General features: G+C 46.0%; 1 protein-coding gene across 1 annotated transcript; it reads left to right on the top strand.

Annotated features, from left to right (window-relative positions):
• Positions 1-1336: 1336 nt before the first annotated feature.
• Positions 1337-9366, top strand: EIF3F (eukaryotic translation initiation factor 3 subunit F; the record flags this gene model as incomplete). The annotated part of the gene is made up of 8 exons (XM_080912326.1): positions 1337-1712; positions 5819-5889; positions 6106-6185; positions 6477-6614; positions 7870-7961; positions 8323-8459; positions 8573-8686; positions 9138-9366. 8 exons carry the CDS (start codon positions 1337-1339, stop codon positions 9213-9215), a joined length of 1086 nt encoding a protein of 361 aa, XP_080768452.1. The 3' UTR covers positions 9216-9366.
• Between the last annotated feature and the right edge of the window lie 2804 nt (positions 9367-12170).

Here is a 12170-nt window from a genome sequence, read left to right as displayed (position 1 = left end):
CACTGAGCCATTTCTTACTGCCCAGATTTTTTCTAGCATAGGAGTCTTTTTCAAAGATTGCTTGCTTGCTTGACTGTTGATTGACTGGTTGATGAGTACACTGTCTTTGTCTTGAGACTCACCAGAAGAGGGCATCAGATCCCATTACAGGTGGTTGTAAGGCACCGTGTGGTTGCTGGTAATTGAACTCAGGACCTTGGAAAAGCAGTCGGTGCTCTTAACCGCTGAGCCATCTCTCCAACATAGGTGTCCTAATAATCAGTTCCTGACTCTGCTTAGAGATCTATCCTTTCCTTTGATCATGCCATCTAGCTACCAAATTCTTTCCTTAAATGTACGAGGCTTGCTCTCAATCACCTTAAGTCTACACTAACTGTTCACTACACCGGAAGGGCTCTCCCTCCAAAACCCCAAATAATAGCTGGCTGCCTGAAGTCTTCAAGTTTCCACCCCAACTTTATAGGCTCATTGTGTCTTACCCTAACCCTTCACAACGTTTTATGCCCTCATAACCTCCACTGATCATTTCTCCCTCATACTATGATTAAAAAATAATAATAATTTACTACGTACCGACGCACTTTCTAACATAACATTGGATTTTCTTAGTCCTTTTCTTTCCCCCAAGGGAATGCAACCTTTTGCTGTTCGGTTCACTTATAAACACAAGCGCCTAAAAGAGAGCCTGGCACATATTAAGCATTTAAATTGTTGAATGAATATGCCTCCCTAGTGATGCCTTATGAAGCCATCACAAATAAAGCACTATTGGTCAGGCATGATGATTTATGGCTATAGTCCTAGCATTCAGGAAGCAGAGATAGGGAGGTTGAGGAAAGTCCCAGGCCAACCTAACCTATATGGCAAGCTCGAGCCAGCGTGGACTGCAGAGTAGGTCCTGAGTCCAAATTTTAATTGATTGGTTGATTGATTGATTGATAAATTAAATGACTGTAACAATGAATTCCTTTTAAGACTGGTATTTATTATCCAGTTTAAGTCTAAAACAGGAATTGCAACTTTTACACTACTCTGTGCCGCCATCTGGTGGCACCTGTGTAGATTGTAGTTGCTTCTTCCCCGCCCCCTCCACCCACCCCCCCCCCCCCCCCCCGAGGTCCCAAAGTTACTAGGAACTACTTTAGCCCACAACACACTGAATGCGCATCGGGCAGAAATTACAGCGCACGTAGCGCTCTAAAACTAACAACCAGCCGGAAATTCTAATGCCCAATAGGCAGCACGATAAGGGTCACGTGGTACAAATTTAGCCAATCAAGGTTCTAACACAGCCAACTCACGTTTTTCCGTTCTAGCCTCACTCTTTCTCCGCAAGATGGCATCCCCGGCCGTACCGGCGAGTGTTCCTCCTGCCACTGCAGCCGCAGCCTCGGCGCCGGCCGTCACCTCAGCCCCGGCTTCAGCCCCGACCCCACCGACGCCATCTCCGGCAGCGGCTACGACTCCTGCTTCGGCCCCGGCGCCCGTCTCGTCTGATCCTGCTGTAGCTACGCCCGCAGCTCCAGGCCAGACCCCAGCTTCCGCGCCAGCCCCTGCGCAGACGCCGGCACTCTCGCAGCCCGGGCCCGCCCTCCCGGGGCCTTTCCCGGGCGGCCGCGTGGTCAGGCTACACCCAGTCATTTTGGCCTCGATCGTGGATAGCTACGAACGCCGCAACGAGGGAGCTGCTCGAGTTATCGGAACCCTGCTGGGTGAGTTCTGGGGAAATTAATGTTTTCTTCCCGTCCATCCTCCTATTCCTCTCGTTCCGTCGCCCTTGAACTCTTAGCCTGTTTCTCTTTTTGCACCTTCTTGCTGTGGCTTTTCTTCCCAAGTGATTTGGATCCTGCTGGGTTGCTGTTAGGCCGCAGAAATGTGCAAGGAGTAGGTATGAGCAAGTGCGTTGTTTGTGGTAATTGATCTATATGCTATTTTTATGTTCCCAACTGCGAGGTATGGAGAGGGCATGCTGCCAAAAATGAAAGCTCAAATGCCAGCAAGTTCAAAGCCCTTGACCCGTTTAAACACAGTACCCACGTTGATCTCTTATCTACTGACCTACTGCCACCCCAACACACTCAGAAGGTACCCACCACCCATGTTAGGGAAGAGGATGTGTCAAAAGCTTCCTATAGCAGGTTTATTCCTAACATATCCTGGGTGTATATCTTGCTTTTCTGAACTTTTTAGGTGCTTGTCACAAGTTCTTTTCACATACTAGCACCTGGTAGAATAAAACCTATATATGCTCAGTTCCAAGTTCCTGCCCCGCCCCCACCTCACTCCTGGTTTTTCCATTCAGACACAAACTATTGTGTTTCATGTTTACAAGCATCCCTAACCTTCAAGATGAAGGTTTTCTTTGCCTGCGTTACAGATTTGGAGAAGTAGATTATGTCATGTTAACCTGAAAAGCACAAAAAACTGTTGAACACATTGCATTCTCTGGGGACTGCTGGTTCTATCAGCCTTGTTTTCACTGTCTCAGTGACAGCTTTAGATGTTGCAGTACACTCTAGTTGCATCCATCCTCTCTTACCAGTGGTCTTGGAGCAGGCCAGGCACCATAGGAAACAATTCAAGTACTGCAAAAAGGACAGGGTTTGTAGTCAGACTCTAGCAATTACTAGCTTTGTGTCCACGGACAAATCACCATCAGAGACTTATTTAGCAGACAGGTTTTTTTGTTTTGTTTTTCAGGGGCCAAATTTTTGTGTGCATTGGTGTTTTGTCTGTATGTGTGTCTAAAGGTGCCAGATCCCCAGGAACTGGAGTGACAGTTGCAAACCACCATGTAGGTGTTGGGAATTGAATCCAGGACCTCTGGAAGAGCAGCCAGTGCTTTTGACCACTGAGCCACCTCTCCAGCCCCAGCAGAGAGTTTTTGTGAGGATGAAATATTACAGCAAGCAATTAGTGGCTAGCACACCTCAGGTATAGCTGCTGGTCATCCTCTGTCACATAGTAGGACATACCACCCCACCATACATTTCCTAGTCTGACACTATAGGTGTTTACAGGAACTTGGCGTTGGTACCTTGTCTTTTATCCAAACAAATATGCATTTTCTTTGCCATGTATCTCTCATGCTTTTCATTTCGGTTCACAACTACAGTCCCTAAGTCTCTGTAGGCATTCTGTAACTGCCCTACTGTGATCCTCCATAACAAAGGAATTTTGTAACAGTGACTTGCCACCTAACAGATACTATGAATGTGCTATGTAATTTCCTTTCTCTGGAGCTGTTTAGATTTGTAAATGTCTACCCCATTTTTATCATAGGAAGGCTAACTGTAGTGTATGGATTCTCCATCAGACTGAATCTGATGTTCCCACTGTTACAAAACAGTTGTGATAGAAAAACAAATGAAGCAATATGTACTTGGAAGAAGCGTGGGCTTTCTTGGTTTTTAATTTGTAAACGATTTTGTAAAATCATCATTGAGTTTCATATACCACAGAGTTGTTAGATACTTAGAATTCAAAATTAGTCAAAGGAATACCTCTGTAACCTTAAACTCAAGATGGAAACACAGTCCCTATAAATAACTACTGTTCGTGTGATGTGTTGTGCTCACAGGTGTGCTGTGGGAACATAAATGTGACTACTTAAAAGGTTATGAAGGAGTCATAGCAACATGTGCTTCTAAAAGGAGCAAAACCTGGATTTAAAATCTTACATGTTACTGTAAGACTTTTAAATAGTCGGGCTTATGAGGGTGTCAGGAGGTGAGGCCCTGGGTGGTTTGGACACCTGCCTGTGGAGCAGGACTCATAGGAAGCTGAGAAGACTCCACCAGGCTCATTCCAAAGCTGAGACCAGAAGTTAGAGAATGAGGCTGCTTTGTGGAGGGCAGTGGACTTGAGATTCGCCTGGACAGCAGGTTGAGGGCAGCAGTAGAGAGTGTGGGTGAGTTCTAGACCTGCAGCTGTGCACAGAAGAAAGAGACAGAGTTTGACTTGGGCTTGGTAGGCATTCCTTGTGAGGTGCCACTGAGTGTGCCAGTGGGTTTGTCAAGTAGCAAATTAAGTAAGCAAGGCTGCCAGAGGGGTTCATAAGCCTGCCCTCGGTTCAGTTCCCAGAACCCACATGATGGAAGAAGAAAACCTGCAGATTGCCCTCTGACGTCCATGGGCAAGCACTTGCATGTACACAACCATAATTAATCAGTGTAAAAGAAAGGCAAAATTTAACAGTAAGTGTGAAGAAGCAAATGTAAAGAGTTGTGGGCAAGTATGTCCTAGTCACCAGGGGATAAGAAGTAACTGAAATAAAGAGGTAGATGAACTCACCTACAACAGGGATTGGTGTTTAAAAAACAATCAGGAAATATTTTCAGCTTTGTGTTCAGTCTGTCACAGCTGCTCAACTCTGCCTTTGTAGCAAGAAAAAAAAAGTGTGAATGATGCAAAATAGTAGGCACATAGACACGAACTGAAATGTTTCTGGGTCAGGACTTGACCTAGAAAAGGAACATAGAGCAATAACTAGAAACACTAACAATGCTGAAACCCTGAGGTGTCAGGGGTGCCAACAGGTTAGGGAGAGAGCTAGAAGAGACTGCTGTCCTGGAGGCCCTAGGAGAAAGGGCTCTGGAGGTGGGGGACGGGGGGGGGGGATCAGATGAAAGAATGTATGCCTGTGGGTTAAGAACATTGTCTTAGGGTTCCATTGTGAACTACACACCATGACCAAGGCAACTCTTATAAAGGACATTTAATTGGGACAAGCTCACTCATTCAGTCCATTATCATCAAGGTGGGAAGCATGGCAGCATCCAGGCAGGGATGGCACTGGAGAAGGAGCTGAGAGTTCTACATCTTGTTCAAGGGGACCCGAGAGAAGACTGGGCTTCCCTCCCCTGTGGCTAGAAGGAGGGTCTCAAAGCCCACCCCCACAGTGACACACCTAGTCCAACAAGGCCACACCTCCTAATAATACCACTCTCTGGGCCAAGCATATTAATACTACCACAAACGTAGTTCAGAAAGTGAAGTCATAGCACTAGCCGACAAAGGACACCACTAGCAGAGACCTATTACAAGGGGTAAGAGTGAGGAACTTAAAGGGAGGTGCCGGGACATCGGAAGAGTGAAGTTGTGACCCATGGCTCAGTGAGATCCAGGAACAAGTGTGAGAGTTAAGGGTGTGAGAGGAAGTCTGTAGTAAGGACCCCTTTGGGAATGGAATGAGCCTTTCACAGGACTCTCCTAAGATCATCAGAAAACACATGTATTTAGATTACATTTATAACCATAGCAAAATTATAGTTACGAATTAGCAATGAAAATAACTTTATGGTTAGGGGTCACCACACAGTGAAGGCCGCAGCATTAGGAAGTTTGAAAACCACTACTCTAGAGAGTACAGAGTATTGAGGGGAAGGGCTGGTGGTGGAAAATAATAGGCAGGGTAGACCTTGCGAAGGAAGACTTAATCCTGTCTCTGAGTTTGAGTTCTCTGGAAAATACTGGTTTTATTGATGCCGAACTTGGAACTAATGTGTTTGTTTCATGTTTGCCGGCTTTGAGGCCATCTCCAAAAGCATTCCAAAAGTAGTAGCTGGAGAAACAGCTCAGAGTACTTACTTGCCTGTAGTGCATAAAGCTCTGAGTTCAGTCTCCAGCCACATAAACCAGGTGTGGTGCTGCATGCCTGTAATCCTAGCACCAGGCTGGCGGAGACCCAAGGCTCGGGGGTTCTCGTTCATCTTTAGTTAAAAAGGCTCCTGACCTTGGGGGCGGGGGGTGGTAGTCAGGGGCAATGGGCTTTGGGATCTCAGAATTATGTAACACCTGGCTCTTCTCTCTTTCCTAGGAACTGTTGACAAGCACTCTGTAGAAGTCACCAACTGCTTTTCAGTGCCACACAATGAGTCAGAAGATGAAGTAAGTTGTGCAGGTTTAAGCAGCCCCTTTATAGTTCACAGCCATTGGACTGCTGGCTTCCCCGAAGGTCCCACTGTGCTGTGTCTGTAACCAGAGCTGCAGCTGAAGCTCTGCTTTCTCTGTCCACATTGGGCCTTTCAGATGGCAGGCTTGGTAGTTTTCCCATTCAGCATATACGTCTAGCTACTTAGCCTCTTCTCCTGCCTTTCTCCTTAGGTGGCTGTTGACATGGAATTTGCCAAGAATATGTATGAATTGCATAAAAAAGTCTCCCCAAATGAGCTCATCCTAGGCTGGTAAGAGGATGATGGAGAGGGTGGGAGTGGCTAGAAGTCTAATTGGGGGGCCAGGCTCACTGTCATCAGACTAGACCTTACCTCCTCTTTCAGATGTGGAACATGCAAAGCACGTGACCTTGAGAGCCTATAGATTCAGCATTTCGATAATTCGATCCTGTAAAGTCAAGAATAGTTTCAGTTAAAGCTTTTGTTATGCAGAGTTTTTCATGTTGTTAATTATTGCTAAAATGGGTGTCAGAGCCCCAGTGTTGGTGTCAGCCGTCATGCGTCTGTAATCGCTGTTTCCAGGTATGCCACGGGCCATGACATCACAGAACATTCAGTGCTGATCCATGAGTACTACAGCAGGGAGGCCCCGAACCCCATTCACCTCACGGTGGACACAGGTCTCCAGAATGGGCGCATGAGCATCAAAGCCTACGTCAGGTGGGTCCTGGGCAGTACAGGCATCTAGAGTGACCCGTCATGCCTGGATGACATCTGACTTCCTACACTCAGGTCTAATCCTGCAGCCTTTTTCTCTTCAGGAAGTTTATTCCGTTTAACAGCTGTCGTTAGAGAAGTTTCTGAAGCAGAGTCAGACCTGTAATTACACTCTCTAGTGCTTACACTTGAGTGTGTGTTGCTTGTAACCATTCCAAAGGAACAGACTGTTTTGTTGTATCATCTTCTGGAACAGATAACTGTCATATGATGTGTGTCATGGTCCTTCCTGCCTGTATTTATTGCTTTTGTGAGTTATTAGGTTTTCATTGTCTTCCTTTGCTTCCTATTGCTGTGATAAAGCACAGAACAGCACAGCTTGGGCAGCAGAGGGCTTATGTCCCCCTTAGGTCCCAGTATATCACTGAGGGAAGTCAGGGTGGGAACCTGCAGCAGGACCACGGAGTGATGCTGCATACTTCTGTGCATGTTCCCCGTGCTTGCTCAGACTGCTTTCTAATTCCACTGAGGGCCACCAGCTCAGTCAAGAAAATGCCTCACAGACCTGCCTGCAGGCCAGTCTAATGGGGGAGTCACCTAGCTTATGTCGAGTTATAACAAACCCTAGCTAGGATGCTCCTTATTCCTAGGGCTTTGCACAGTGTTTATAGACTAGAGGATGCTGGCATCGTTTGGAAAACATGTCTTTAGCTAGAATTAACTATACTTTTGACAATACTTGCTAGCAGCTACACCAGCATTTGTCAGGACTTGCTGGGGAAGGCTTTAGCATCTGAGGAAAGAAGAGCTCATTACCATAACTGGGCCCTTACCTTCACCTTGCTAGTCTCTACAAGTTCATCTTCTACAGAATACAGATGAAAATGCAGACTTGAAATAGACACAACAATTTTAGTGATGTTTCTTCTAGCACCCAATCTGGTGGTTTGGGGCATGAATCGGACTGGCCTCTTAGTGATAAGGGAAGGCACAGGCCCAGGAAAGATTGGTCTAGTGTGTCTGATTTCCCTGGAAATGGGTGTGTCTGGCCAGCCAGGGACATCCAGAGTCCTGTTATCCTCACTGGCTTTATGGTGTATGAAAGTATCCTACACCCTTCCAGACCAAAGAGGAAAAGGGAACTTTGCTCACAAGATCCTCAAGTAGAAGATACTAACTTTGACTGCTCTCCCAGCCTAGACTATCCAAGGAAACTGTTCCCAAGGACATCTGTTCATCTTTTCTTCTTCTTCCCCAGCACTTTAATGGGTGTCCCTGGGAGGACCATGGGAGTGATGTTCACACCTCTCACAGTGAAGTATGCGTATTATGACACTGAACGCATTGGAGGTGAGTTTCCTTCCCCACTGTACACACTTGGAAACCCTAGGATTATTCAAGGGAGGAGCTGTCTCTGACAAAGATGGAGGCCTTGCGTAGCTTAAAGAACAGATCCAAGGTCATGTTGACTGAAAGTTGAGGTTTGTTCAGAGGGAGAAATTGTCAGTGTCACAGGCCATATAGTCGTCCATATGAGGCCAGAACCAGTAGTTAGCAAGCTGGTCGGTGAGGGGAAGAGCAAGGATTTGGGGGGGACTGACTGCTTCCAGAAGGCAGGGAGGGAGTTAGTAGATTGTTGGAGACCCCTTTTCTCTTGTCATGACTAAGTATTCTCTGTTGTCTCTTTTCTGCCTGTCCCACACTCCCACAGTTGACCTCATCATGAAGACATGTTTTAGCCCCAACCGGGTGATTGGGCTCTCAAGTGACTTACAGCAAGTAGGAGGGGCCTCAGCCCGCATCCAGGATGCTCTTAGCACTGTATTGCAGTATGCTGAGGATGTGCTGGTGAGAAATGGGGAGAGAAAAGCAAGAGAGGGTGGGCATCCCTGCCAGGTCTGCTGGTGACATGGCAGTACCTGACAGGACAGCAACTCATTGAGTCTTTGTTCTGTGCTCAGTCTGGGAAAGTGTCTGCAGACAACACAGTAGGCCGCTTCTTGATGAGCCTTGTCAACCAAGTACCCAAGATCGTTCCTGATGACTTTGAGACTATGCTCAACAGCAACATCAATGTGAGTTCCATGGCTGTACCCCGGGAGTTGGGTAGAGGGACGGCTGCTGTGTTGTCCAGGTTGGAGGCAGTATAGTATGTTCAGGGAGTCTCCGTTCCCCTGATAGCTTGTCTGACGTACTACTCGTATGGCCATGACTTGTTAACTAGACTCAGAAGACTGATACTTCAGTGTAACAAAGATAGTTCCTACTTTTCCCCATCTGTGTTCACAGGGCACACCCCCTATACACCACAGGGCCACACTGCAGTCCCCCATTTATGAGTATCAGAGAGGACAGTGTTCATGCACAGTTCCTTCCTGGCTTCTGCCTTCAACCCCTGCTCAGTCTGCCCCCACTGGCATTTATGGAGGACTCTCACAGCCAGTGTCCACGGTGGAGCTGGCTGGCCAGCCTTCCTGTCACCGCTCCCCTTAGCCTCTCACTCACTGCTTCTCCTTTGTGTTCCAGGACCTGCTGATGGTGACCTACCTAGCCAACCTCACCCAGTCACAGATTGCCCTCAACGAGAAACTTGTAAACCTGTGAATGAGCCCCAAAAGGCACTTGTGCTGGTCGGGGTTTTCACTGCAGGACTGAGACCAAAGTGGAGGCAAAGGGTTTTTGTGGTCTTGAGTCACAGTGACTCAGTCAGCTGCTTGTGACTCCAAATAAACACAGCTTACCTTTTGTAAATGAACTTTATGTAATGTGAGTTTATTGCTGGCTGGGAGAAAGAAGCCAGGGAGTGGGCACTGTAGGGAGAAGCTGGTTGTGTGTTGGCATGACTCATCTGCAGTGGTTGCATCTCAGCCTAGGCTGTGGTAGGGTCGCTCAGCCCCACACCGGGCACTTTTCCTGGCCCAGTGGTTTTACAGCGATGCTTTCTTCTAACCCTTAGGATAATGGCAAGTGGAATCTCCAAGATTGTTTTAGGGTTTGGTTTGGTTTTGTTTTTCATTTTTTTCTCCCATAACATCTTACCTGGGATGTCAGTCCAGAGAGTTGCCTTGTGCACAGTGTGGAAGGACCTAGAAATGTGCTAGTGAACCTGACCAGGGAAAAGGATGTCACACACCTCAGTCCTAGGACCCATGAATCCACAGGAGCAGAAAACCTTCATGGCGAGGAATAGCTGTTTCTCCAGCCTGTTCGGTCCGGAAAGGTATTCTAGTAGAGACACACATGTATGATACACATGTATGATATGCATGCGCCTAAACAAACCAAAAAGCCAAAGAATGGTGAACTTTAAAAGAAATCACAGCAGTCTGTGCTGCTCACCGTAGCAGGCAGGGAGGCCGCGGGTAGAAGCGATTCCGGTTAGTGCCTGGTCTAGTGAAGGTGGGCCTCAGGTTAATGAGTAAGTAGACAGTGTGAACTGATGGTATTTGTGTGGTGTTTTTTACCACAGCTTGATTCCAGACTTACTGACTTCTAAATGACAGAAAAATGCATTGAAAATAATGTGGAAAAGAGGGGTTTGTTTGTTTTTTAATGTCTATATTTGTTTTTTAGTGTTGATAGTATAGGAGAACACTGAAATGCTAAGAAGTCTGGGGTTATAACTTTAGAATGCCTAGGGTGCGTGGTACTCTGGGAGGGTGGGGGGGTTCAGTCCCCAGCACCCCATAAAATTGGGTATGATAGTGCATCTGTAATCCCAACCAGGGGAGAGGGGAGCGGGAGCCAGAAAATCAGAAATTGGAGCTTATCCTCACTACGTGCAAGTGTGCCATGTACCTGAATGGTATCAGATCCTGTTCAAACACCCAACAGCAAACAGAATTCGAATGAAAACACAGGTGCCAGTTACTTAAAGATCATCTTCCCAGAGAAGAATGTAGCGTTTCCCTAAGGTAAGTTTTGTATTGGTCACAGTTCTAGTCAAATGCTAAGATACTTTGATATGGGCAAGCTGTTTTTATATCTTTATATGGAAGCATAAAAATGTCTTCCAAAACAGTCTCTTCCGAGTACTAGCACCTGTCTCAGAACTGACCACAGAAGAATGTACTGATTCCAAGGCACTGAGAATCCATGAGCTATGCTTTTCAGAGATTGCGATCTTATAACTCTAAAAAATTTGGTTAAAATCAACAGTACAAGTATAAAGCTGGGGAAATATTTGAAATACCTACCGAACACCTACTGTTCTTGTCACAGAATTTCCACAGCCAGTTGGTTTTGGTTTGGGGAGTTTTTTGTGATTGATTTTTGGGTTTTCAAGACAGTATTACTATTTGCTCTAGCTGTCTTAGAACTCACTATGTAGATTGGGTTGGCCTCAAACTCGCACAAACACACACACACAGAAACACCTGCACCTCAGCCTTAGGAAAATGCTGGCATTGAAGGCATGCACCACCACACCTGGCCCCACAACCTGTTTTATGAAGACTAGTTAATTATCTGCTAAGTATAGGGATACAAATAGCTCACTTGGCTACACAAAAAATAAAAAAATAAACATTTAAATATGCCTGATCTCATGAGATGCCGTTTCATCACATTTTCTCTGAATGGCTTGCAGTGATGGCTAGAGAAAGAAACATAATGAGCATTCGTCTCCAGCAGGTGGGTGACCTGCGTTGCAGCATTTTGAATTTGTATTTATCAACATCACAAGTATCCTTAACTCCGGAATTCATAGGCATATGGCAAATCCTTACATACATCCTATAGAAGACTTGATTTGATCTTAACAAAATAGTACATATATAATTATATCCAACTATTAGCATAAAGATTTTATGACATGCTCATAAAAGCAGTACTATGCAGTTAAGAGTGAGACAGTTCCCTATGTAGTGAGAGAAGGTCTAAAAGATAAAATGAGAAAAAGATAAGGTGGATGTGATGGTTTGCATATGCTTGGCCTAGGGAGTGGCACTATTAGAAGGTGTAGCCTTGTTGGAGGAAGTGTGTCACTCTGGGAGTGGGCTTGGAGACACTCCTCCAAGCTGCCTGGGGATGTTTAGTCTGTTCCTGGCTTCCTTTGAATGAAGATGTAGAACTCTCAGCTCCTCCTGCACCATGCCTGCCTGGATTCTGCTGTGTTCCTGCCTTGATGATAATGGAATGAACCTCTGAACCTGTAAGCCCCAATTAAATGTCATAAGACTTGCCATGGTCATGGTGTCTGTTTACAGCAGTAAAACCCTAAGACAGTGGCTCTGTAGTCAACTGTCATGCTGTACATGAAAATAAATGACAATGCCTAGAACATAGGTAAATGCATATTCAGCTGCTCTCTTATATTGGACCCACACTCTAATGCACGCTCTGGCCTACTTACTGTTCTCTCAGGAGGAAAAGCAGTTAGTTACAGTGGTGGTGTCTGGGCTATGAATTCTACCTGCTTGTTTCTTGATGATTAGTATGATTTGTCTTAGTCCATATGTCTCAAAATGATCTTTTTTTCTATCTGGTTGCATCTGTCCCCCGGTAGTGGTTGTCATCTTGTCTCTCCATCCCAGTGATATTAGTCCTATGACCTGCTGC

This window comes from Micromys minutus (assembly GCF_963924665.1).
Source record: "Micromys minutus genome assembly, chromosome: 2".
In the NCBI taxonomy this organism is placed as follows: domain Eukaryota; kingdom Metazoa; phylum Chordata; class Mammalia; order Rodentia; family Muridae; genus Micromys; species Micromys minutus.
The sequence above is the reverse complement of the archived record's forward strand: the minus strand, read 5'-3'. Positions and strand labels throughout refer to the sequence as shown.